Source organism: Ovis canadensis, chromosome 8 (genome assembly GCF_042477335.2).
Source record: "Ovis canadensis isolate MfBH-ARS-UI-01 breed Bighorn chromosome 8, ARS-UI_OviCan_v2, whole genome shotgun sequence".
In the NCBI taxonomy this organism is placed as follows: domain Eukaryota; kingdom Metazoa; phylum Chordata; class Mammalia; order Artiodactyla; family Bovidae; genus Ovis; species Ovis canadensis.
Window position 1 is genome coordinate 86,261,528 of NC_091252.1, and position 26,821 is coordinate 86,288,348.

Sequence of the window (26,821 nt, forward strand, 5' to 3'; positions counted from 1 at the left end):
AACCAGTCTGTTGTTCCATGTCCAGTTCTAACTGCTGCTTCCTGACCTGCATACAGGTTTCTCAAGAAGCAGGTCAGGTGCTCTGGTATTCCCATCTCTTTCAGAACTTTCCACAGTTTATTGTGATCCACACAGTCAAAGGCTTTGGCATAGTCAATAAAGCAGAAATAGATGTTTTTCTGGAACTCTCTTGCTTTTTCCACAGTGCAGCGGATATTGGCAATTTGATCTCTGGTTCCTCTGCCTTTTCTAAAACCAGCTTGAACATCTGGAAGTTCACGGCTTATGTACTGCTGAAGCCTGGCTTGGAGAATTTTAAGCATCACTTTACTAGCATGTGAGATGAGTGCAATCATGCAGTAGTTTGAGCATTCTATGGCATTCCCTTTCTTTGGGATTGGAATGAAAACTGACCTTTTCCAGTCCTGTGGCCACTGCTGAGTTTTCCAAATTTGATGGCATATCGAGTGTAGCACTTTCACAGCATCATCTTAGAGGATTTGAAAAAAGCTCAACTGGAATTCCATCACCTCCACTAGCTTTGTTCACAGTGATGCTTCCTAAGGCCCACTTGACATCACATTCCAGGATGTCTGGCCCTAGGTGAGTGATCACACCATTGTGATTATCTTGGTCATGAGGATCTTTGTTGTACAGTTCTTCTGTGTATTTTTGCCACTTCTTAATATCTTCTGCTTCTGTTAGGTCCATACCATTTCTGTCCTTTATCAAGCCCATCTTTGCATGAAATGTTCCCTTGGTATCTCTAATTTTCTTGAAGAGATCTCTAGTCTTTCCCATTCTGTTGTTTTCCTCTATTTCTTTGCATTGATCACTGAAGAAGGCTTTATTTCTTCTTGCTATTCTTCAAAACTCTTCATTCAAATGGGTATATCTTTCCTTTTCTCCTTTGCTTTTCGCTTCTCTTCTTTTCACAGCTATTTGTAAGGCCTCCTCAGACAGCCATTTTGCTTTTTTGCATTTCTTTTTCTTGGGGATGGTCTTGATTCTTGTCTCCTGTACAAAGTCACGAACCTCCATCCATAGTTCATCAGGCACTCTGTCTATCACATTTAGTCCCTTAGATCTATTTCTCACTTCCACTGTATAATCATAAGGGATTTGATTTAGGTCATACCTGAATGGTCTAGTGGTTTTCCCTACTTTCTTCAATTTCAGTCTGAATTTGGCAATAAGGAGTTCATGATCTGAGCCACAGTCAGCTCCTTGTCTTGTTTTTGCTGACTGTATAGAGCTTCTCCATCTTTGGCTGCAAGGAATATAATCAATCTGATTTCAGTGTCGACCACCTGGTGATGTCCTTGTGTAGAGTCTTCTCTTGTGTTGTTGGAAGAGGGTGTTTGCTATGAGCAGTGCATTCTCTTGGTAGAACTCTATTAGCCTTTGCCCTGCTTCATTCTGTACTCTAAGGCCAATTTGCCTGATACTCCAGGTGTTTCTTGATTTCCTACTTTTGCATTCCAGTCCCCTATAATGAAAAGGACATCTTTTTTGGGTGTTAGTTCTAAAAGGTCTTGTAGGTCTTCATAGAACTGTTCAGCTTCTTCAGTGTTCCTGGTCGGGGCATAGACTTGGATTACCATGATATTGAATAGTTTGCCTTGGAAATAAATAGAGATCATTCTGTCATTTTTGGGACTGCATCCAAGTACTGCATTTTGGACTCTTTTGTTGACTATGATGGCTACTCCATTTCTTCTGAGGGATTCCTGCCCACAGTAGTAGATATAAAGGTCATCTGAGTTAAACTCACCCATTCCAGTCCATTTTAGTTTGCTGATTCCAAGAATGAGAGATGTTCACTCTTGTCATCTCCTGTTTGACCACTTTCAATTTGCCTTGATTCATGGACCTGACATTCCAGGTTCCTATGCAATATTGCTGTTTACAGCATCAAACCTTGCTTCTATCACCAGTCGCATGCCCAACTGGGTGCTGTTTTTGCTTTGGCTCCATCCCTTCCTTCTTTCTCGAGTTATTTCTCCACTGATCTCCAGTAGCATGTAGGGCACCTACGGACCTGGGGAGTTCATCTTTCAGTGTGCTGTCTTTTTGCCTTTTCATACTGTTCATGGGTTTCTCAAGGCAAGGATACTGAAGTGGCTTGCCATACCCTTCTCCAGTGGACCACATTCTGTCAGACCTCTCCACTATGACCTGCCCATCTTGGGTGGCCCCACACGGGCATGGCTTGGTTTCACTGAGTTAGAGTAGGCTGTGGTCTGTGAGATCAGATTGACTAGTTGTCTGTGATTGTGGTTTCCGTCTGTCTGCCCTCTGACGCCCTCTCTTAGTGTCTACCGTCTCACTTGGGTTTCTCTTACCTTGGAAGTGGGGTATCTCTTCACAGCTGCTCCAGGAAAACACAGCCGCTGCTCCTTACCTTGGATGTGGGTACCTCCTCTTGGCTATGTAATCAATAGAAATTGATAAGAGGCCAGACGAGAAATTCAGGCTAGGTTTTATTGGTGTTCCTGTAACTAGGGTCTGGCTGCTTCCCGCTCAAAAGCCATTAAAGAGGTCATGTTGATGGAAAGGAAAGTTTGCCTTATTTTGGATGCCAGGAATGGTGGAGGGGAAGCGGGTAGGGGATTTCCATGGTGGATCAGTGGTAAAGAATCTGCCCAGAATCCACCCATCAGTGCAGGAGGTGTGGGTTCAATCCCTGCCTCAGAAAGACTTCTTGCAGAAGGAAATAGCAACCCACCCCAGTATTCTTGCCTGGAAAATCCCATGGACAGAGGAGTCTGGCAGGCTACAGTCCATGGGGTCACAAAGAGTGATGCGCTTAGCAACTAAACAACAAATGAAGGTGAGGGCATCTCCATCTGTCCAAAGGCTGACTCTATCCAACTGACAATCAGTGGGCAAGAACTTTTATAGACAGAGGGAGGGGGCTGCATGCAGAAACTGCACAGTCAGCTCTGACAGTCATCTCTAAATTGGTCATGGATGGTCTGACCAGAGTCATCTTGATTGTTTCAAGTTCAATTAATCTTTTGTTCCATGGTTGGCTTGTTTTCATCTCCTTGAGGACAAGTCTTAGAATTGTGGCAGCTTATATCATGGCTGCAGTCTGGTCATCATGTAGCTAATTTCTTCCAACTGGTGGGAATTTATGCATCTATAAGACAGCTCACAGGATAGAGCTCAGAATATTATCAACAGCCCTTGAGAAGGACCTCACAGTCCTTGACTATCCTTAACGACTACATTATTCTTATTTGGTCTCTGTTGACTATTTTCCTTAGTTTCTTCATTTTCTCACTTCTCTGATTAAGCTTAGTGTGTGGCTAAATCTTTTCCACAGACAAAAGGCAGGCTGAGGACATGGTGGGGCAAGGACCGTAGGGTCCCACTCTGTTTCATTGGAATTCTTACTACAGTTTGAGGGAAGGGAAACAAGTTCCCTCGCTTGATCCCAAGGGGGACAAGCTGGTCCCTTATGTGGGGTGAGGGTGGGGTGGATCCGTGGGTGAGGCACAAGGCATGGCTTAGGCGGTCTGCCCACCCCATTGGTGGTGCTGTGTGTCGGCTTATACTCACTACCTTGCTTTTGCTCCCAACACCTCAGTACTGGCAGTTGGGGCTTGATCATTTTGTATCTTGTTGCTCATAATTGTCCCAACTGTGCCTGCATGCAGCACTTTTTCTCCCTTTATAGTGTCTTTGCATTTTGATGCTTGATGAGACCTTAGTCCAGGTCCCAGCCTGTCTCAGGTGTGACAGAAGCAGGAGGAGAAGAGGGAATTCTGGCTTGGACTCCCCGGTCATAAACTTTCCCACGGTCTATACTCAACACCCAGAAAATGAGTTCTCAGAATAACTGAACCCCCTTCCATCTGATTTCATCAATCTGGTTAATTGGAAGAACCGCTGTATGGAGTTAATTTCACAGTGTGTAGTGAATTAACTTCTCATCCAGACATCTAAAAGTGGTTCTGGCTACATGCCATCCTTGTGGGATGAACTAAGGAAATAGTCACTGAACTCATTTACTGTGCTCCATGGTTCAGATGAAGAGTGTGGTTGACACGGAGAGAGATCCTGGCCACACTGTGTGAGGAGATGGTCAACAGGGGCAGCTGCTGTCTCTGTTCCTGCCCAGTTCCCATTTCTCAGCAAGAGTCCAATAAATATATATTGAATGACTACAAGTTCAGTTACTGCTTGTTCTCTAGTGTTAATGAATATGTTATCAGTCCAGGATCATCAATAGATGGTAAAATTATGTGCTGAAATATTGTCAGGGGACAGGATATTCCTGTTTTATAATAGAGGAATATTACAATATTCCTATTATTATTACTGTTTTATAATAGAGGAATATCCCTCTATTCTAACACAGAAATGAAGTTTCAACCCACATGTTTTTTTTTTGGTCTGTGCAAATATCAGAATCAAATTCATCTTTTGTTTTTATCATCATCGTCATCGTGATCACTTGCTAGTCTGTATCTTATTGACATTCTGGAGACTTTGGTTTGACCTCCTTTATCCTCACTATTGAGGACTTTTTCTTCCTTAGGTGAGTTGCTGTGTGGTTTCCACTGGCTTTTTTTGAGAAGTGTGACTAGGATAAACTTAATATTTCTTTTAGCTGGACTAAACTTGAGATGAAGCTTGAGCTCATTCCCAGCTCTAGGCCTCTAACTTCCCTTTTCTTAGAATATTTTATTTCAAAATCTTGTTGTCACTTTTTCTCTTACCAGTTTTACAACTCAGGACTGTTTTCTCAAAGCCCTGGGCGCCATCTCTTTCTTTCTTTCTCTTAAGGTGACTTACTAAGGCCATTTATTACTTAAATGCGCTAGCACACTCTATAACCAAGCCCACCCAGATGAAAGGAAGAATGAGAAAGTAAGACAAGCTATACACCTAGTGGAAAAGGAATCAGTGAAGGATACTGATTTGCCAGTCTATGTGACATGAGCTTTCCTACTGGGTATTATCTGATAATGTATAACTTCCCTTGCTGCTGTTTAGTCCCTAAGTCATGTCCAACTCTTTGAGACCTCATGGACTGTAGCCAGCTAGGCTCCTATGTCCAAGGGATTCCCCAGGGAAGAATACTGGAGTGGCATCTGTGACAGATTTTTCTTTTTTGTTGCCCTGGTCCTATGTTTCTGCATGCAGGCTTTCTCCTGCTGCAGCTGGCAGGGGCTCCTCTCTAGTTGCAGTGCTTGGGCTTCTCACTGAGGTGGCTTTTCTTGCTGTGGAGCACTGGCCTGAGGCATATGGGGTTCAGTGGTCATGGTATTGGGTTCGGCAGTTATGGCCTGCAGGCTCTAGAGCGCTGGCCTTGGGAGCCATCTCTTTGAATCTGAAGTTTTAAAGGAGATAGTACTGGCATCTCCCAGTCTCTGTAGGAGTGTAGGAGCCTATATTTGGCTCCCAAGTAGCTCAGCTGGTAAAGAATCCACCTGCAAGGCAGGAGACCCTGGTTCGGTTCCTGGGTTGGGAAGATCCCTTGGAGGAGGGCCTAGCAACTCACTCCAGTATTCTTGCCTGGAGGATCCCTGTGGACAGAGGAGCCTGGAGGGCTATAGTACGTGGAGTCACAAAGAGTCAGACAGGACTGAGCAACTAGGCACAGCACAGCACAGGAGCCTATACTAGTCAGCTGGTCCTGCCATACAGAGGACCACAGACTGGATGGCTTACACAGCAAACACAGGTTTTTCTACAGTTCTGTAGGGAGGAAGTCCAAGATCGTGGTGCTGCAGTGTTTGTATCTTCATAAGAGTAATGTATCTTATTTCTTGATGCATTTCAAACTTGAAGACAATACAACATTTGCCTCAAACACTTCATCATGTAGTTCAGTAACTAATGATCTTTTCTTCCTTTGAATCTGTACTCTGTTTCCCCATGTCACCTTGAACTTCTAATTTAATGAATATTGTGCATTTTCTTTAATGGACTGTATTAATTTTTTAGTTTTAATATTTAAAGGTTAAGGTTTAAAATTTAGTTTCCCCGGATAGAAATTAAGATGCATCATTTTTATTTTCTGGCTGTGCCATGAGGCATGTAGGGTCTTGTTCCTTAACCAGGGATTGAAACCCTACCCCTAGAGTCTAAGCATGGAGTCTTTACCACTGGACCACCAGGGAAGCCCCCCAATCCACCATTTTAATATATATATATGTTTTTATATATATTTATAATATAGATATTATAAATATATTTTATATTTACCTTTTATCTCAGTAAGAGATAAATGATCGCTAAAGGGAGCCTCCCCAGCTGCATAAATAGTACAAATTGAAGAGCTCTGGTCCATGGATGGAAATGAAGAAAGAACATAAGATAAAAATAGACATCAGGAATCAAGACAGCCTTTCATTACCGTCCCTTTTGGTTGTTGTTGTGTTAGTCCTGTTCAGAATGATCATCTCCAATACATTTTTAGGGGATATATCAACCAGGCTCCCCTCTAACTCTCAGAAAACGATAGGGACCTCAGCTCCAGAGTTCTCCCAGAGGATTCATGAACGTGATGTTAGCAAGATCACAGTCATAGGAGAGAAAAACCTCTCCGTCCACCTGGCCTTGAACCTCACACCACGGCTGTCCAGGTCTGGGCTGAGGACTGATGGTGAAATTATAGGAAAGAGAATGAGCATGTGTGAAGGCAAAACAGTGAGGGTGAGGCTGGGAGAAAAAGACCCATAGGCCTCCTCCCCCAGTTATGTGAGAGCGGAGTAGGGCTGCAGGGCTGGGCGGACAGCAGGACGGCCCCACCTGCCCCACCCCCGAGCCCAGCAAGAGTGCCCAGCCCAGACTCAGGCGCGAAGCCTCCAAGGGGAAACCGGGGCGGGGCCCGTCGGCGGAGGGACCGCCCAGGCAGTCAGCGCCGAGGCTGAGGTCCAGACCGCAGCTGCCGGCTAGCTGAAGAGGATCTCAGGTTCTGACTTGGCAGCCTCGCACTCTTGCAAAACTGGGATCCAGGTGGCAAAGGGAGAGATGGGTGACTCCAAGAGCGGTCTTGGCTTCCTCGTTTTGCTTCGGATTGTGTTGTTCAGCGGGACGTCCAGCGGTGAGTTCCGGATGAACCTGCGGGGGAACGCGAGGAGGTTGGATGGGTTCTGACCCGAAAAGGGGATGGGGGTGGTGTCCGCGGGGTTCGCGAAACTTCTTGCATGGTGTCGCCGCCGCCGCCTCCTCTTTCCCTTCCCTCGGCCCCTTTTCTCCTCGGAGGCTCCTCCCGGCTTCTTGCCGGCTCTCCGGGCCAGAACAGGGGCGCCTTGGGTGAAGTAGTGATGCCGGGAGTTTGGGAGGTGACGCTGGGAGAAGCGGGCGGCCGGGACGCGGCAGGAAATGCGGTGAACCGCCCCCACCCCCACCCCCACGGGTCCAGCCCGCCCCTGCAAAGTGGGAGCCCTGGAGCCGGGCGGTTTGGGACCAGTCGGCCTTCCCGGGGAGAAGGGACCCAGATCCACCCCACAAAGCACACCCTCCCGCCCCGACCTGTGCAACAGAGACCCTTCTGGTCCCTCCATCTCCTGGCCCTTGAAGGACCCGCGCTCTTTCCCGGCGGTAAGTTATAAACGCAGAGCCGACCCGGGTGCCCAGGCGGCGGCGGCGGCGGCGCACTCCCGGCTTAAACGTGCTTGAGTTGCTGTTGTCCGAGCCGCGGCTGCTGGTTCCACCCCGGTCCCCGGGCTCCAGCCCAGGACCCCGAAGCTCCGCTGCGCGGCTCCCCTGGTGATCCCAGGGCTCTGCGGCGCAGTTCCTTCCCCGTTCCTGGGCTCCCCTGCGCGGCTCCACCTCGGACCCGGGGCGGGTGCGAGCCTCTACCTGTGCAGGGACCACGTGCGCTGGCCCATTGGTCTATATGCAGAACTTTTTTAATTAGAGAATTGATCTTGTTGGGCACCACGTCTATCCTTTAACCTGTTAGTACCCAGCGAAACAGATGTCCTGCGTTTCACGTGGCCTGCAGAGTCCAAGTTGAGTATAAGCAGGTTTCCAAGTGGACAGTTTCGTGGACCTTCCCCAGGCCAGCATTTCTGCTTGGTGGGGGTGGGGGTGCGAGGGGCACGGGGAGGGGATTTCCAGGCCCTGTATCAGTGATTTGGCTCTAGCTTTCCTTCTCTGCAAAGTAGATGATGAGGTTATGATACTAAATGCCGTGTTACACTGACAGGATTAGTCTGTCAATTGTCAGTATTAGTATTGACAGTAAGTTCTTCAAAAACTTCCCTGCTTCAAAAATTTGAAAGGAAGGAAAATGTGCTACGAAATGTGATGGCTTGTGCTGGGCCTCAGATTCAGAGGAGAAGCCCAGTTCCAGCAGCTGGCTGAGTGTCTCACAGGGCTCCATGCAGCCCTGGGGGCCTGTGTCTGACTGTCCTCTCACAGTCCCCCAGCGTCAGGGGGAAGGTGCCTGCTGAAGCCCGCTTGGAGCCAGGCAGCCACATACATCACCCAGCACCACAGAAGCACATTGTCTTCCAGAACACTGTGCCTTAGGAAAGCCATAGCATCTGAACTTTCTAAGACAGACTTAATAATGTGGAATATTTTCTAGATATCACCTTCATTAGGTTGAACTGAAAGTGTTTGTATAACTTTTGTGACCAAGAAATTTTTAAACAATGTTATAAAATAAATAGTTTTTAAGATTGTTTCAACACAAATACTTGGACTAGCTTAGGGCCAAGTGCTTTTTAGTTTCTACTTCATCAGAGTAATGTACTTGATTCATCCTTGAATGTGCCATGAGTAGTTGCTCACTCCTGTCTGACTCTTTGGAACCCCATGGACTATACAGTTCGTGGAATTCTCCAGGATTGAATACTGGATCGGATAGCCTTTCCCATCTCTAGGGGATCGTCCCAACCCAGGGACTGAACCCAGGTCTTCCACATTGCAGGTGGATTCTTTACCATCTAAGGCACCAGGGAAGCTCACGAATACTGGAGTGGGTAGCCTCTCCATTTTCCAGGGGATCTTTCTGACCCAGGAACTGAGCTGGGGTCTCCTGCATTGCAGGTGGATTCATTACCTGCTGAGCCACCAGGGAAACCCTTAAGTTTCTTTCTTTCTTTTTTTTTTTTTTTTAATATTTATCACTAGTTGGGAATTATTTGTCTATAAGATGAAATACTTTGTCTTAGGAAAAGAAAATGAAAAAATGCTCTAGCCTTGTACAAGAAAAAGCAGTGTTGGAGGAAGAAAACTTAAAAGCCAGAAGGAAAAAAAAGGAGAAAAATGCAATAGAAACAGAAACTGCTCTTTCATGGAAAGTTGCCTTAAAAAATTTTTTTTAATACAGAGGAGTTCTGCTGTCTTACTTTGGGGAAAGTAGGAGAGGAATTTACTGAAACATCTTAAATTTGGCAGACCCTAGCATTTCTCAGTGCCAGAAGTGGGTTTGGGTCAGGTCAATAGTAAATAATCCCTTTTACTATGCACAGAATGGGTGCCTGAGTTGTGTTGCGTAGAAAAAAACAAAAAGTAAACAGATTTTGTGCTTATCTTCAAGGCTGGCTTAAGTAGAAAATGGATTTTTTAAAACACTTGAAAAAATTAAAGAATTCAATTTATTTATTTTTTTAAATTACATATGCATCATGAGGAAGGCGCTCAATGCCTAGCCCTGGAGTCAAAGCTCCTCCCAGACAGCTCAGGCTGTTACTAGCTGAAGCTGGTTATGACCCACATCCTACCACCTATGAAGGTAACAAGTGGTTGAAAAGGACAAGTTGGTTTGCTCAGGAGCCCCGGGAAAATAGTGACCTAATGTCCTCGGACTGCCTCCAAGTTTCCAGGTTAGAAAGGGGGCAGAGGTGGCTGCTGCAGGGCGCATCAGCATCTTGAGCACGGTCAGGTTGGTTGGCACAAGGCGAACGTTTGAGCACCACCTAACTTATGGTTTCAACCAGTCTGGGGGTCTGCGTGCTTGCAGCCAGCAGTTTTGATGTGCTGGGGGTCTGCTTCCTGTAGAAACATCTTGAGGCTTGTGTCAGCTCTTTGTTGTCTTTCAGGGAACTGGGAATTTCATGACACTGCTCTGTGGCTGCTCACAGTCTAAATTGTTACCAGTTTCCCAGCCTAAGGAGTATTCCTTTCTCCATCTTCACATGTTCTAATCCTTAACTCTGAAACCACCATTTTGAGACTCACAGGAGGCCTGGCTGACTAAACCTTTTCTACAAACAAGAGGCAGACAGAGACCATGGGGGACGGGTCTTTCCCACTAAGGTGCCCTAGGGCCCTTTTGGTTACAAGACCATTTATTACCCATTTTTCCATGATCCCAAGAAGCTCAGGGCCTCCAACAGCTTCCTATCTCTTCAAGAGAGTCTAGACATGCCCTCTCTCAACTGGCATCTTATCCCTTTGTCTGTTAACTCACCCAGCAAAACCCCCCGACCTGGCCCCCAGGACCTAACTTAGGAGGGACAGGAACAGGGTTTCCCAGAGTGTGACACAGGGCTCGAGGGTGAGGCTGGGCATCCCCACTTCTACCCTTTGCTCCCACATTCATAGTGTCTAGGAATTGGGACAGCATCAGCCTATAATGGTTATTGATTAAGGTAGGAGTTGACAGATTTTTTTTTCTACAGAAGAAAGTGAATCTCAAGGTCTCATTAGGCAATTTGGTATCTGTGTCTGGGTGCAAAAGGAGCTTCTGCATTTGTGGAGCAGCAGGAGCCAAATATAATGTGTAAATCAACTGAGAACCAGATTGTGCATGGTCCTGGTTTCGCACGCCAGTAATGAGTGACCCATTCCCTAGAGAATCATCCAAGAGCTGCCTCAGTTGTCTGTTTATGAACCAGAAACGTACCCTGTCCTGCCTTGTAGCTCCTGGTGGTGGGACTGTGATAGGAGTGTGGATCTGCCTGTTATGGGCTAATGCACCCCCTTGCTGTAGATGGCTTCCCTGGTGGCTCAGAGGTTAAAGCATCTGCCTCCAATGCGAGTAGACCCGGGTTCGATCCCTGGGTTGGGAAGATCCCCTGGAGAAGGAAGTGGTAAACCACTCCAGTATTCTTGCCTGGAGAATCCCGTGGATGGAGAAGCCTGGTAGGCTACAGTCCACGGGATCCCAAAGAGTTGGACACGACTGAGCGACTTCACCTTCACCTGCTGTAGACTGGCTTCCTTGGTTCAAGGAGCGGTAGGGGACACTACATGAAGTCACAGATGTGATCAGGGGATAGTGGCCCTGTATCAACTCTGGTGTCAGGCCTAGGTCCCCTTGCTGGTACATCTTCTTTGTTCCCTGTGGCCCTGGTTATGCCAAGCCACATAATCACTTCTATCCTATGACGGATGGCCTATCTGAACTAATGGTTAGGGGTTGGTGAACCCAGATCATGCTGGGCAACTCTGACATTCCATGACCAGAGGCCTCATCTCTGCCAGGCCCCAGGGCCATACCAGGAGCCACGCTGAATGGTATGGGCTTTCTCACTGCTGGTGGTGTGTCCTTTCTTCAGGACACTAGGAGTCTGTGTTGTGAGCCTCCAAGTAAAATGCCTCATACAGCATGTAGCACCTTTCCAAACACAGATAGCTGTGATGTCACCGGTTTTGTTGGGTCACCTGCCCAAGAAGCAGGTCCAGCCACACTCATCATTCATCAGTTGTGACTACTTTTGTGCCAGGACAGCAGTTGCAGCAGAGACCTAGGGTCTGCGAAGCCTGAAATGTTTCATATGTACCATTAGAGGGAACCTAGGACCTCAGTGGTAATTCAGTGGAGATAAGATAGGGACCACAGCTCTGCAGGCCTAGGGTGACTGTAGGTTGGTACTCGTTTCCATGATTTCCTCCAGGAGATGATGTTGTTTACACGTAGTATCAGGCGATGGGGAGTCAGGGTCAGAAGAGTGAATGTGGAATTCACGACTATGGTCCCCTCACCCATGGTAGTTTACTAACAACACAGACTGTCCATTCATATCAGAAGTCCAGGACATGTGCAGTGGACACTGAATGGATCTGTGGACCCAGAGATAACCACCGTCAGCAGGACCTGGGACAGGTGTCTATTAATTGCCTGGTCCTCGGAGCATCACCTCACAGCACGGAGGCCATGATCATGCTACAGTCCTGTGCATGATGTTAGTAACACACTGGGTCCTATGTGAATGTGGGAGTGGTTCCAGCTCCCTTCAGTCACTCAGTGGTGTCTGACTCTTTGCGTCCCCATGAACCGCAGCACGCCAGGCCTCCCTGTCCATCACCAACTCCCGGAGTCCACCCAAACCCATGTCCATCGAGTTGATGATGCCATCCAACCATCTCATCCTCTGTCGTCTGCTTCTCCTCCTGCCCTCAATCCTTCCCAGCATCAGGGTCTTTTCCAATGAGTCAGTTCTTCGCATCAGGTGGCCAGAGCATTGGACTGACTTACCCCAGTAAATAACCATGTGGCTCATCGGGAGAGAATGGAAGGACTTCTGTACTTGCTGTGGTGATGAAAGGGCCCTCCTCACTGGGACGTGGCTTCTCTCTCTGGTGATGCCTTCTGAGAAGTAGCTCAGTTCTGGGAATTTTGGTAGGGGTGTTTGGGAGGGATGGCTGCTTTCAGCCTGCTGATCATCCAGTCTTCTGTTTGTCTCTCCCTGGTTTCTGTCTCTCAATCAAGCAGTTTGCATCCAGGTTCACTGGCCATCTCTCTGCCTCTAGATCACCCTGTGCTCTGAGCCAGCATTGTGCTCTCGGCAGTCAGGCCCTGGCTGGCATTGGGACTCTCTAATCACTTTCAGCTTCCCTGATAGCTCAGTAGGTAAAGAATCCACCTGCAATGCGAGAGACCTGGGTTCGATCCCTGAATTGGGAAGATCCTCTGGAGAAGGGAAAGGCTAATCACCAAAGTATTCTGGCCTAGAGAATTCCATGGACTGTATAGTCCATGGGGGTCACAAGAGTCAGACACGACTAGCGACTTTCACTAATCACTTTGACCATTGTACCAACTTTGCTCCTAACATACAACACTCCACCTGGAATCTTTTTTTTTCCCCATTTTCCATCCTGTTCCTGCTGGAAGCCCACGGCAACACGGTCTCCTACCACTATCCCTGATTTCCACAAAAGTCATCCTTGAGCTGTTGGAGATGCTTCTCATCCACGCTTTCCTCTCGGGCTCCATAGACTCCATCAGGCTTTCCCATGGTGCCTGGTGGCCTGGACACTTTCCTGCCCTTTCATTCCGTGTCTGCCCTGGCACATTCACTTCTCTGAGCCTTGGATGCCCTCCTCTACCACCTGCCTCGGAAGTTATGGACTTTCTCTTTCATGCCACGTGGGCCAGGCCTTTCTCCAGGCTCCCGAGACCCATCCTAGTGGGAGAGCAGCAAAATCTCACCAGCCTTACTAAGTCCTATGACCCGTAATTATTAACTCTTCCTTCTGCAACTTGGGGTTCTGTGCTCACCCGTTGCCTCTTTGCCCTTCTCCCTGTGATCCTGCTTCCTCAGGGGAATCCCCACAGGCTCCCCATCTCTCACAGGACCTGGAGTTAGATTCTGACAGTGCTCTGTCATCTAGACTTTTCCTGCAGAGCAGCCTGGCACGTCTCTGCAAAGGTTATGATGCTGGGAACGGACCTGGTGGACAAGGGGACACAGCCAGGATGTGTGAAATTTGCCAGGCAGGAGACTCCTCCTTCTCCACAAGGAGAGGAGGGGCACTGGCTGTATGGTGTGTGCTGTGGGATGTCATTGCTCTGTCAGCCCGCCCTGCACTTTACTCCCCTCTCACATAACTGGGGGAAGGGGCCTCAGGGTCTTATTTTCCCCAATCTCACCCTCACTGTGTTTTGCCTTCACAGACGCTCATTCTCTTTCCTATAATGTCACCATTGATCCTCAGCCCAGAGATGATCAGCCATGGTGTGAGGTTCAAGGAGAAGTTGATCAAAAGGTCTTTGTCTCCTATGACTGTGGTAGAGCTCAGATCAAGTACCTTGGTCCACTGGGAGAGGAAGTGAAAAGTATGAGCGCCTGGGAAACACAGACTGACACACTCAGAGACACTGGAGACTTGCTCAAGGGGCAGATGCCTGACGTTACACCGGAGAAACACACAGACAAGGGTGAGTTAGAAAATCCAAATGCAGGAGGAGTAGACTGGGAGCTTAGCTGCATCCACTGTTTTCAGGTTAAAAAAAAAAAATTGAATATTGTCCTTCCCTAGTAGTCCAGTGGAAACAGCAGCTGTTGCAGGAGAGACCAGGGCCAGATTAGCTGGGCCCAGGGAAGGTGGACCCAGGTGGGTAAGAATCTGTCAAGCCCAGAGGCTGAGCTCTTTCTTTCCTTCAGTGGGATCAGGCCCTCTGACCCTGCAGGCCAGGATGACATGCTGGCGTGAAGACAATGGACACACCAATGCATCCTGGGAGTTTGGCTTCAATGGACAACTGTGCCTCCTCTTTGATTCGGAGAATGGGCACTGGACAATGGTTCATCCTGGAGGGAGACAGATGAAAGAGAAATGGGAGAATGACAGGGCTGTGACCGACTTCTTCAAGAAGGTCTCCATGGGAGACTGTCGGGCCTGGCTTCAGGCTTTCTTGGTGCGCTGGGAGAAAATGCTGAAGACCTCGGGTAAGTGAGAAGAGTAGGAGAAAGTGGTCGTCCTCTCATGGTGACATGGACCCACTCCCGTGTGTGTGTGTGTGTGTTTGAGAATGTGATCTGTCAGAGGTGAGTTGTTCCTGGGAGAGCAATGGCCCGGGGATGCTCTGTCATCCTCCTTCCTCTTCCACTCCTGACGTCTCTCCTCACAGCACAGGCCTTTGGATGACTGAACATGGATTTTTGCTGACCCCAAACCTGTAGACATCTCTTTGATTTCTGGGATTTATTTCTCACTGTACCCTCTTTCCAGAATCTTCTTTCAAATGTCACCTATACTACTTCGGGAAATCTGTCAATACCGCCTCTGCTGTAGCTCCTGAGGACTGCATCCTCAGGTCTCCATCTCTGATGTCACAGCAGGACTGAGTGGCTGTGTTGGAAACCTTGCTCCCCCATTAGCTGTCAGAGCCTCGTGAGGACTGGGCTCCTCCCCTCCCCCCATCTCGCCTGAGGATCTATCACAGGGGCCTCCATGTGATGGGTGCAAGCTGTCTGCACAGTAGGGGTACTGAGTCAGGGGGGCGAGGAGGCATCTGCTGAGTTTAGGGTCTGGACAAGGGCTTCACTCTTACTCTCCTTGCAGCACCACCAACCACAGTCCACGCTACAGTGCAGCCCGCGGCCCCAGCCAGCAACCACATAACCAAGATCGTCCTTGTGGTTCTCGCCGTTTTCGTCATAATAAGCATCGTAGCCTGGATCCTTTACAAGAAGAGGTACTGAGGGCAGAATTCAGAGGGAAAGCAGGAGCACGGGGCCTGGCGTGAAGGCGGGGAGGGAAATCCCAGCCAACCCCTGCCCCTCACTGAACCTCCTCATCCTGGAAATGAGCAGGCGAACAAGGCCTCATATAACCTGAGAGCAAGAACTCAGACAAGCTCAGGCCTCAGTACTGAAAGGTCCTCACTGTCAGATGACAGTGGAAAGTGGGAGGGGGGGGGGTGGCTGGGGGCCTGTTGGAAGTTAAAAGGGTTTAGCCAAGTCCCCTGGCTGAGCACAGACTGCTGGCTGGCAGGGCCCAGGGTAGGTGGTGTGAGAACAGCAGGCACTCAGGGGAAGGGCAGGACTAAGGGGAGTTGAGAGCAGCATGGGGGCTCCACATGATGTGTCAGCGGGGAGGGGACCCCCCCAGGGCCCAAGATGAGAGGGGCCGGGCTTCCATCCCAGGAGGAAGGGGTGGGAAGGCCTTTGCAGACCCAGCTCCAAAGACCTGTTCTCACAGGAAGTGGCGTGGGTCAAGCAGGCAAGCCAGGAGCCCCACAGCAGAGACTGGGGGAAGGGCTGAGGCCAGGCATGTGCTCCTGGAGCAGCTGTAGTTGTGGTTCAGCCTGTCATCTCCATGTCAGCAGCCTCCTGGGGACCCAGAGCCTCCATCACTGAGCGGCCCAGCCTTCAGCAGAGGTGCCTGGGGGTGGTGGGCCTGAGCTGGGGTAGAGGCGCCCAGCTGGGGGGACCAGGAAGAGATGGGAGGCAGGGACCCTGGTCCTTAGAGCTGTGTGTGCTGCTCAGAGTCTGGAGGGGCACAAAGGAAGGAGGTTTCCCTGCAGCCTCCCAAGGCTGTCAGGAAGCAAGGCCCCTCCTCTGGGGACCTGCTCCCTGGTCTTTTAGGCTCCCCTCGGGGAGGATCCAGACCTGAGTAAAGGGAGCAGATTGATTCCTCACTGGCTCCAGTCCTGAGCCTGAGCAGGGGGTTCAAGGCCTGGGGTGACTCTGTGATGCAGGAAGGAAGGAGGAGGTGACAAGAAGCAGCTGGGCCTGGGATGGGGGTGGGGGTTGAGGACATAGGAGCCCCTCAGTGAGGGTGGGGCTGGAGGAGGGGTTGGGGAGGGGCAGCCCCAGGAAAGTGACAGGAGTTCCTCAGCCCCCTGGACCAACACCTGTCTCTTTTCTGCAGGAGGTGGTGCTCCCAGGAAGCCCAAAAGGGGCTCTGTCGGCCTGAGGACTCACTCTCTGCTTGGCTGCTCTTCTCCTGCGTTCACTTTAGAGCCAAGGGACCAGACCTTAGGAATCCCAAGTGTGTCTACCAGTTATGACGACACGGTGGCTGCACCATCTCGAGTCTCTTGTCGCATCTGATGAGCATCCTCCTTAACATCTTTATTTTTTTCAAATCTCCTTTCCCACGTTCTCTTGGTGTTGAGTGATGCAGTCTCTGCACTGATACTTCAACTACTTGTACAAGAGATCACCACAAACATAACACTTTCAATCTTCTTGTTTTTGGAAAATTAGACTTTTCCCTGCATCGTGACCTTATTCTTAAAAATGATGATATTGGTGGAAAAATACATCTGCTCTTGCAGGACTCAGGGTTTTGTTTCTTTATCCAGAGAAACAACTTCATTATATTTTCAAAGGGATACAATTTTACATTGACTGGTTCTCTTCATAATTTATTACCCTATTGGTGCTGAGTCGTGTTCGACTCTTTGCGACCCCATAGACTGGAGGCCACCAGGCTCCTCTGTCCATGGGATTTCCCAAGCAAGAATACTGGAGTGGGTTGCTATTTCCGTCTCCAGGGCATTTTCCTGATCCAGGGATCAAACTCATGTCACCTGTGTCTCCTGTACCTCATTCGTTGGCAGGCTGATTCTTTACCACAAGCACCACCTGGGAAGCCTTTATAGTGATTCTTAAATCAACATCTCTATATTGCAGAAAAGTTAAGACTTCATGCCTGTTTCCTAATCCAGGAGAAAAGTCATCAGTTCAGTTCAGTCTTTCAGTCGTCTCCGACTGTTTGCAACCCCATGAATCGCAGCACGCCAGGCCTCCCTGTCCATTACCAACTACCAGAGTTCACTCAGACTCAGGTCCATCGAGTCAGTGATGCCATCCAGCCATCTCATCCACTGTTGTCCCCTTCTCCTCCTGCCCCCAATCCCTCCCAGCATCAGAGTCTTTTCCAATGAGTCAACTCTTCGCATGAGGTGGCCAAAGTACTGGAGTTTCAGCTTTAGCATCATTCCTTCCAAGGAAATCCCAGGGCTGATCTCCTTCAGAATGGACTGGTTGGATCTCCTTGCAGTCCAAGGGACTCTCAAAGAGTCTTCTCCAACACCACAGTTCAAAAGCATCAATTCTATGGCACTCAGCCTTCTTCACAGTCCCAACTCTCACATCCATACATGACTACTGGAAAAACCATAGCCTTGACTAGATGGACCTTAGTCGGCAAAGTAATGTCTCTGCTTTTCAATATACTATCTAGGTTGGTCATAACTTTTCTTCCAAGGAGTAAGCGCCTTTTCATTTCCTGGCTGCAGTGACCATCTGCAGTGATTTTGGAGCCCAAAGAAATAAAGTCTGACACTGTTTCCACTGTTTTCCCGTCTATTTCCCATGAAGTGATGCGACTGGATGCCATGATCTTTGTTTTCTTTTTTTTTTTCTTGTTTGTTAAATCAAGCTTTATTGATAAAATGGAATTCAGAATATCTTACTAGGAACAGCAGCAGGCCCAGCCAATCATGATAGCAAAAATGTGGCAGTCTCCTACTATTTGTAGGAAGCTGCTGCTTATCAATTAGTAATTAAATGTAAGGACTTGTAAAAGAGGTGCAAAGAATCAAGGCATTTTAGCCCCAAGATTGATATTCTTATGAATATACTCTATTACCTGCAATACTCATGGCAACAAGGAGAGAACCTAAAAGACAGTTAAATGAAGGGATCAACTTTATCAACAATTCCAATCCCACTGCCAAGAACATTAAAAGAGTTTTCAATTAACTCCCTGGATATTCAGCTTTGTAGTAATATTTTGGAATAATTCTCCATAATCAGGTGCATATGTGAGTGTCTAGCTGACACGGCTGCTGCTCTTCCTGTCCCAACCCCAAGTCCAAACACAACATGACCTGAAAGGGCTATATATCTGTTGCATCACACAATAAGCCAAATATTTCTTATAACTTCGATAGTGATTTAAAGCAGTTCATAATTAAATATGAGCATTTTGTACAAGGACAATTACACTTTACAAAAAACAAAATCATACAACAAAAATTGCTGGAGTCTGATTTACAACATATGAATTATGGTTTGAAATCACGTTTACATAAGTCTCAAATTTACAACAACAACAAAAAATCAGTTCTGGCCTAGCTGTTGTACTGCTGAAGTTCTCTGGTGTCATCACTCTCACCCACGTCATATATGCCCTTCTTTAAAGTTGAGGATGTATGTTTAAAAGGTTCAATGAAGTTGAGCTGCACTCTCCTTTGGAGGTGAAGGTAAACTCCGTGGCTAGATGAGCAGTTTTACCACATATCATCAGTTGATGTAGAGTCGGTGTCATCATTTTTATATGGATTCAGTCTATTGTAAACGGCTTCAATTACATTCCGCTTGCTTGCCAGTTCACCCCCTGGTGGGAGGCTGGGTATGTTCTCACTCGCTAATGTGCGCATCACATGGACTAAGTCAGGGACGCCTTCCCCCTGCTTCTTTATGATTTCTTCTACTCTGCTTTCCAGGTATTTGTCCAACTCTTCCTCCTTCTTCACTGCTTCTGGTGATACTTTGGGCGCATTTGGAAAACAGATCAATATCACACTCATGTTGTCTCGACTTCCCTTATACAAACAGGTGTCGACTACTTCATTGCAAGCTGCTCTCTGTGACCTTTTCCATGGACACATTTGTAATCAAAGTCCCCAAGGGCCCTCGACACAGCCAGAGAGCCATTCACCCGCTGAATCATTACAGAACCACCTGCATTCTGAATTCGTTCTTTTTCCAGCGGATTACTTGGTTTGTGATCTTGTGTGAAGAAGTAAACTTTCCTGTTCCTACGCAGTAACCCTCTTGAGTCTCCACAGTTAATGAAGTAGGTGTGTTGAGGAGAAATGAGGACACCCACAGCTGTTGACCCACTTCTGTCAGCACCGTGTTTCTTCTCCGACATAACTCTCATATGTTCATCAATCTCCAGGAAACCTGTTCTGATTCCATTCTTCACATTTTCCACAGAAGGTGCTCCTGCAGACCCTTTAAAATCCTGGTTATTGGTGATGTGATCTAACAAATGCTCACAGCAGTATTTGGCAACCTGAGAACCAGCATGCCCATCATACACAGCAAAGAACGACCATGTTTCAAGTCCACTCGGCAAACCGATCACAGCAGTATGTGCATCCTCCATTTCAACTCGCCAGCCTTGCATGCTGCTTAGCCCATATCGCAACCCATTACCCTGCCCCTGGGCATTATGTTTTTCCATCTTTGGTTTGTCTAAAAATGCTCCCATTATGTCTTGATTCTCTAGGTGCGGAGCGGCCGCGGACGGGCAAGTCCCTGGTCCGCCGAGGCGGCGGCGGCGCCGACGGCGGCCGGGGAGGGGGCGGGAGGGGGGTCACCGCGGCGGCGGCCGGCCAGGTCAGGCCGGGGAGGCGGCGGAGGAGGGGAGAAGCCGGGCTGCGTCCTGGCCCCCGGCTCTCTGCGCCCTCGCGGCTCAGATCATCCGGGCGTTGGAGCGGGAGGCGGAGAGCGGGTCCGGGAGGAGGAAGAGCCGAAGAGTCATAGCTTTCGCGCCCCACCTGCCTGGCGCCCCCCCCCCCCCCCTCCCCAACCACCGGTTCCCGAGCTGCAGCCGCCGGAGCACCCGAAGCTGCAAGCCGGGCGGGCACCGAGACCACAGCTGATCTTTGCTTTCTGAACGTTGAGCTTTAAGCCAACTTTTTCACTCTCCTCTTTTACTTTCATCAAGAGGCTTTTTAGTTGCTCTTCACTTTCTGCCATAAGGTGGTGTCATGGTATTTCCCATTCCTCCACATTCTATAAATAAAACCAATGGTAATGCTTTATTTCTTGTGGAAAAAGAATTTAAGGATCATTCCTAAAGTAACATGCAGTCCAGCTGTGAAGTGATGCTTAAATTTTCTGGATTTTTAAATGTATATTTCACCATATCCCAATAGTAGGTCATGTGTTCACCCTACTATGCAGCCATCCAAGTGTTAGTTCCAGGCTGGGAAACGTAGACTAAAAGCCATGTAGATAGAGGCCAACCTCAGAGATACTGTGGGCTGGGTTCCAGACCAGGGAAATAAAGTAAATTTCACAATAAAGGGAATCACACAAACTTTTTCATTTCCACTGCACATAATATTGTGTTGACATGGAAGTCTGTTAAGTGTGCAATACCTTCATGTCTAAATAAACAATGTCCAGACCTTAATACACAACACTTTGTTTCTAAAATAAAATATGTTGAGCATCATCTGAGCCTCCAGTGAGTCACCATGTTTTTGCTGGTGGAGGGTCCTGTCTCAGGGTCTGTAGCTACTGACTAATCAGGGTGGCGGTTGCTGAGGGTGCTGGTGGGTGGCACAATTTCTGAAAATAGGACAACAGTGAAGTTTGCCACATCATTTGACTCTTCCTTTCACAGAAGGATTCTCTGAGCAGCAATGCTCTTTGACAGCGTTTTACCCATAGCAGAACTTCTTCCAAAATTGGAGGTAATCCTCTCAAATCCTCCTCCTGCCTTTTCAACTCAATTTATTCTAAACTTAAAAGATTCTAAGTCCTTTGTTGTCATTTCAACAATCTTCACAGAATCTTCACTGGGAGTAGATTTTATATCAAGAAACCACTTTGTTTGCTCATCCATTAGAGTCAACTCTCATTTATTCCAATTTTATCATTAGATTGCAACAGTCAGTCCCATCTTTACATTAGGCTCCACTTTAATTCTAGCTCTCTTGCTATTTTCACCACATCTGTAGCTACTTCTTCAACAGTGAACTCTTGAATCCCTCAAAGTCATCTAAGAAGGTTAAAATCAACTTCTTCTAAATTTCTATTAATGTTGAAATCTCAACCTCTGTTCATGAATCACGAATGTTTTGGGTGGAACTTATAATCCTGATTTCGCTTGAGAAAGTTTTCAATTGACTTTGCCCAGATCCATCAGAGGAATCACTATTTGTGGCAGCTATAGCCTTACAGAAACTGTTTCCTAAATGCCACGACCTGAACATCATGACTACTCCTTGATTCATGGGCTGCAGAACAGATGATGTGTTACCAGGTGTGAAAACAATGTGAATCTCATTGCACTTCTCCATCAGGGCCCTTGGGTGCTTTCTCAATGAGCAGTGATATCTTGAAGGGAATCCTTTTTTGGGAGCACTAGGTCTCCACTGCAGATTTACTATTTTTGGTAATCGGTGTTGTAAACAGAGATGCTGTCATCTCGACTTTGTTGTTCCATTTGCAGAGCACAGGCAGAGCAGATTTAGCAGAATTCTGAAAGTCACTAGGATTTTCAGAAGGTAAGTGAGGCTTGGCTTCAAGTCACCAGCTGCATTAGGCCCTAACAAGAGAGTCAGCCTAGCCTTTGAATCTTTGAAGCCAGGCACTGAGTTCTCCTTGCTAGCCATGCAAATCCTCGGGGGCATCTTCTTCCAATAGAACACTCTTTTCTCTACACTGGAAAGCTCTAATTTAGGACAGCCATCTTCAGGATTATTTTATTAGCTCCTCTGGATGACTTGCTGCAGCTTCGGCATCAACTCTCTCTCTTCCACTCTGTGCTTAAATTACGAAGATGGCTTCTTTCCTTAAAACTCATGAACCAACCTCTACTGGCTTTCAACTCTTTTTTCCTGCAGCTTCCTCACCTCTTTCAGGCTTCATAGACTTGAAGCAAGCTAGGGCCTTGCTCTGGATTAGGCTTTGGCCTAAGGCAGTGTTGTGATCTTTCCTCCAGTCCACTGAAAGATTCTCCGTATCAGCAGGAAGGCTGTTTTGCTATCTTCTCCTTTGTGTGGTCACTGGAGGAGCATTTTTGATTTCCTTTAAGAACATTTCCTTTGCCTTGACAACTTGACTATTAGGGGGAAGAGGCCTCGTTTCTGGCCCCCCATCTTGGCTTTGACATGCCTTCTTCAAAAGCTTAACCATTTCTATCTTTGGATTTAAAGTGAGAGAGGCGTGATTCTTCCTGTCAATGGGACATGTAGAGGTAATGTTATTAATTGGCCCAATTTCGATAGGCTGTGTCTCAGGGACTCAGGAGTCTCAAGAGAGAGATGGACGGGTCAACGGAGCAGTCAGGACACACACACATATCGGATGGCAATGTGCCCATGGATCCTGGCAGCTCAAAACAATTGCAATACTAACATGAAAGATCATTGATCACACAAAGGCAAAATCAAGATGGCCAAGAAGGACGCCCTGAGCTCCACTCTCCCATGAACACACCAAAACTGCCACCACATACAGAACAGCTCTCTTTTTGAGAAAATGACCTAAAACCAGCAGAACATCCCCTCTACAACCAGCATAGAGAAAGAACCACGCTGAGAAGGGCAGGAGCAGAAAAGAAGGCATCTAGTCAGGACCCTTTGGCCAGGTACTCTCCAACAGAGGGGTCATCACAAACTGGAGCATTCTGCCTAAGGAGCAGGAGGTTTTGGCCCTACATCAGGCACCCCAGCCCTGGGGCTGCGCTGGGAGAACCAGCACCACGTCCCTACTCCCTCACTCCTGTTTTAGAAACCAAGAGGGTTTATGATCTGGAGCACTGGAGGACTGTGGGAAATGGAGACTCCACTCTTAGAGACCACGGGCACAGAATTACTTGCTTCCGGCCCCAGCAGTCAGCAGATTGCAAAGTGTCTGGTGCTCTGGCCAGCATTTGGAGACCATGCCTAGCATTGGCTGGGGCTCACAGCCAAAAGAGTTCCAGACAGGAGCCTCCTGGCAAACCATCCCCCCACCAACACACACACAGACACACAGGGAGAGGCCAAAGCTTGGCTCTAGTCAATCTCTCAGCTCTGCCCCACCTCCATGTGACGCCAGCCCAGGCTAAGACAATCACTGCAGGTCCCTGGGATCCTGATGAGTTGTGTGACTGCATTGCCACACGCACGCTTATCTGAAGCCCTGACTCACACCCAGTCTGGCACCAGGCTCTACCTTGGGGTCACCCAGCTGCCGCTCACGGAGAGCTCCAACCTCGTGAATCAGCAGGTGCAAAGGAGACAAGAAGGTTCTCAATGGACTCACTAGAGTCTCTGTGTGGGACGGACCTGTGCTAGGAGGCTGGTTGGAGGACAAGAGACCCACAAGGGTGCGCTGGACTCAGGGTTGGGTGGGGCAAGAGCTTGGTGGGGCCAGGTGAGCTGCGTGGGAAGAGACTCCCTTATGAAGGGCTGGGGGCAACAGCCTGGGTTGAATCCCCCAGAGGAGGCAACCTGGAAGCCCCTGGTAGACTCAGACCACAGGGAGGAAGGACTGGGAGAACAGGAGGAAGTCAGAGGCTGCCGCCACAGATGGGCCGGGTCGGCCCCGGGTGAGGAGCACAGGCTCCAGGGACCTGGGCACCCAGACTCACCCCATGCATACCCCTGACCCCCGGGCTTACTCCACATCCCCAGGCGTGAGATCAGAGGTGGAGGGCTGGGGAGGTTGCAATTAGTACCTGAGGCAGTTTCATGGATGTGGACTATAGATACCTCCAGAAACAGGAATCGGGACAAAATTCTGACTGTGCTAGATTCTTCATCTTGCCATGCCTCAACTTACACATTTGTCAATGGGAAATGCTACCTACAGGAATGAACAGAGGCTGAACATTCATTTAGGACCTGAGGAGATTATGCAGGTGGCCCCGAGTGTGTATATGCTGAGGACTCGCCAACCCCTGTCTCAGGAGTTGTTGTTGTTTAGTCACTAAGTCGTATCTCTGTGATCATGTGGACTGTATGCCTCTAGCCTCCTCTGTCCATGGGATTTTCTCAGGCAAGAATATTGGAGTGTGTTGCCATTTCCTCCTCCAGGGGATCTTCCCCATCCAGGGATGGAACAGACATCTCCCACATTGACAGGCAGACTCTTCACCACTGAGCCACCTAGGAAGCCCCTTAACAGGTGTTTTTGTCGCTAAAAGAAACACAGGGAACATGGGGATCCAGAGAAGGGGCTGGATAGAAGAAAGGTGAGGGACAGATCATTGAAATTTTGAGGAACACCAGTCCCACAGAGGGTGTGGGGAGCCCCCAGGAGAGACTCCAGTGGGAGGACTCTGGGGACTGATTCCCTTCTCCACTGGCCAACCAGGCTCCTCCCCAAGGGTGGGTCACCCCGGGGCTCCAGGTGGCAAGGGGTGCTGGCACCAACTTCAGTCATGCTTCCTGGTCCTGCTTCTGCAGGCCAACTGTGCCCACGAAGCAAGGGTGGTGAGCTCCTGGTGAACCTGCTGGGAGAGGGCGGGGATGATGCATTATAACCAGAGAGCAGGACCAAGCTGCCTTGATTAGAGAGCCCACGGGCATGGTGTAGCCTCCACCTCCTCCTCCTCAATCCGTAGGTCAGCTCCTTTCCTTGTTGGCAGCTGCTGGGCTGGTTGGCCACTTTCAGGCCAGCGAAAGGGCAAACTGGTTGAAATAACAATGCTCAGACAATGGGAGGTGGGGAGGCGAGAGGACAAGGAGAGCATGGCAGGAAACACGGCCATCCCTAAGCTCCCAGCCCCTCAGCCATGCCTCCAGGAGTGGGAGCCCCCGTGGCAAGGCTGGGACAGGAGACCTTCCTGAGGGGAGGAACCCAGACACCCCCTGAAAAGCACACACCACTCATCTCATCTGTCCACACAAACCCTTCTCCTCCACACGACCCCCTGCCCTTGACTCCCAGGCCTCTTTACCAGCCATGAAACACCGGTGCCTTCCCGGGCTCTCCCTTCCCCAGACACATCCTCTTAGTGGCCACAGCCCCTCCCCCGCAGCTCACTAAATTCATTCCACATCTCTGCATCTGGAGAAGCCCAGGGCCTCCAATACCTTCCCACCTGTGAAGGGACATGAATCACATTCTCCATCACTGACATCTTATCCCCTTGCCTGAGGATTCACCCTAACAAAAGCCTCCCAGCCTGGTCCCCAGGAGCGACAGGAGCCCATTCTTCCAAAGTGTGACATGGGGCTTGAGGATGAGGAGGAGCACCCCCACTTCTGCCCTTTGGTCCCACATTCATATCGTCCACAGACTGTGGAGATGGCAGCCTATAATGGCTATTGATTAAGACAGGAGCTGGGGAACTCTTCTACAGAAGACAAAGCTATTCGTCTCTTCAGGCCTTTTGGCGTCTGTCTCTGTGCACGTCCAGGTTTGTGGTGGGACAACAGGCAAAGACAACGTGAAAAACCAAAGGAACCCCTCTGACCACGGCCCTGGTTTGCAAACCCCAGCACTGGGTGACTCATCACCTGGGGAATTATCCAGCAGCTGCCTCGGCTGCCTGTTTATGAATCCCAACTCTGCCCTGTCTGCCTTGTAGCCTCTGGTGGTGGGAATGTGATAGGAGGGTGGGTCCTGCAGTTACAGGCTAATGCCCCCCTCCTCTGCTGTAGAGTGGCTTCCTGGGTCCAAGGGGCCACGGGGACCCTGTGTAACCACAGAGGTGAGCAAAGGATTGGGAGGTACCACAGTTCTGGTGTCAGGTCTTGGTCCCCTGCTGGTCATCTTACATGTCCCCTGTGGCCCTGCTTATGCCAAACCACACGATCACTTCTATCCTATGACAGCTGACCTCTCAGTAACGATTACCAAGTGGATGAGCCCAGTTCATCAAGACCAGAGGTCCCTTCTCTACCAGACTCAGGACCATATCAGTAGCCATGGTTAAATGTTAGGCTTTCCTCACTCAAGTGGCGTGGTCATGCCTCTGACCCTGTGAGGGGCTGGGTTGTGATGCTCTGATTAGAATGTCACAAGCTGTCTCTGGGGGAGGGCATGGCAACCCACACTGGTATTCTTACCCGGAGAATCCCATGGACAGAGGGACCTGGTGGGCTACAGTCCATGGGGTCGCAAAGAGTCAGACATGACTGAAGTGACCTAGCAGGCAGGCAGGCTACCTCTGGCACGTTTTCCCCACTGATGGACTTCTGTGTCATGGGTGCTGCAGGGTCCTAGGGTCCCAGTGGCAGATCCCGCCACACTCCTTCCTTCATGTCCTTTCCATGAACACCTTCCACAGCTGAGTTGCGCAGTTGCAGAGGCCTCTGGTCAGCAAATCCTGAAATATTTAGTGTCCGGCCATTGATAGAAATGCTTTAGACCAGGCAGATGTAAAAAGGAGATGTGAAGGGATCACAGCCCTGCATGCTTTCAGGTTATGATTGTTCACTAATCTCTGTCATTTTACCCAGAAAAGGGTGGTCTCGCAACAT

At 48.9% G+C, this 26,821-nt stretch overlaps 1 protein-coding gene and 1 pseudogene across 1 annotated transcript; one reads left to right on the forward strand and one right to left on the reverse strand.

Annotated features, from left to right (window-relative positions):
* Positions 1 to 6,849: 6,849 nt before the first annotated feature.
* Positions 6,850 to 17,955, forward strand: LOC138444989 (UL16-binding protein 1-like). Its single transcript, XM_069598717.1, has 5 exons — positions 6,850 to 7,063; positions 13,820 to 14,083; positions 14,310 to 14,594; positions 15,211 to 15,343; positions 16,522 to 17,955. Exons 1-5 carry the CDS (start codon positions 6,991 to 6,993, stop codon positions 16,658 to 16,660), a joined length of 894 nt encoding a protein of 297 aa, XP_069454818.1. The 5' UTR covers positions 6,850 to 6,990; the 3' UTR covers positions 16,661 to 17,955.
* Positions 17,956 to 18,638: 683 nt separating this feature from the next.
* On the reverse strand, positions 18,639 to 19,902 carry LOC138444987 (protein phosphatase 1A pseudogene; annotated as a pseudogene).
* Positions 19,903 to 26,821: the final 6,919 nt, after the last annotated feature.

What these genes read in the sequence shown, in the direction of transcription:
- LOC138444989 (XM_069598717.1), top strand. Translation starts at nt 6,991, where the DNA reads ATGGGTGACTCCAAGAGCGGTCTTGGCTTCCTCGTTTTGCTTCGGATT. An exon ending in GTTCAGCGGGACGTCCAGCG is followed by an intron (nt 7,064 to 13,819) that starts GTGAGTTCCGGA and finishes TTGCCTTCACAG; the next exon opens with ACGCTCATTCTCTTTCCTAT. An exon ending in GGAGAAACACACAGACAAGG is followed by an intron (nt 14,084 to 14,309) that starts GTGAGTTAGAAA and finishes TCTTTCCTTCAG; the next exon opens with TGGGATCAGGCCCTCTGACC.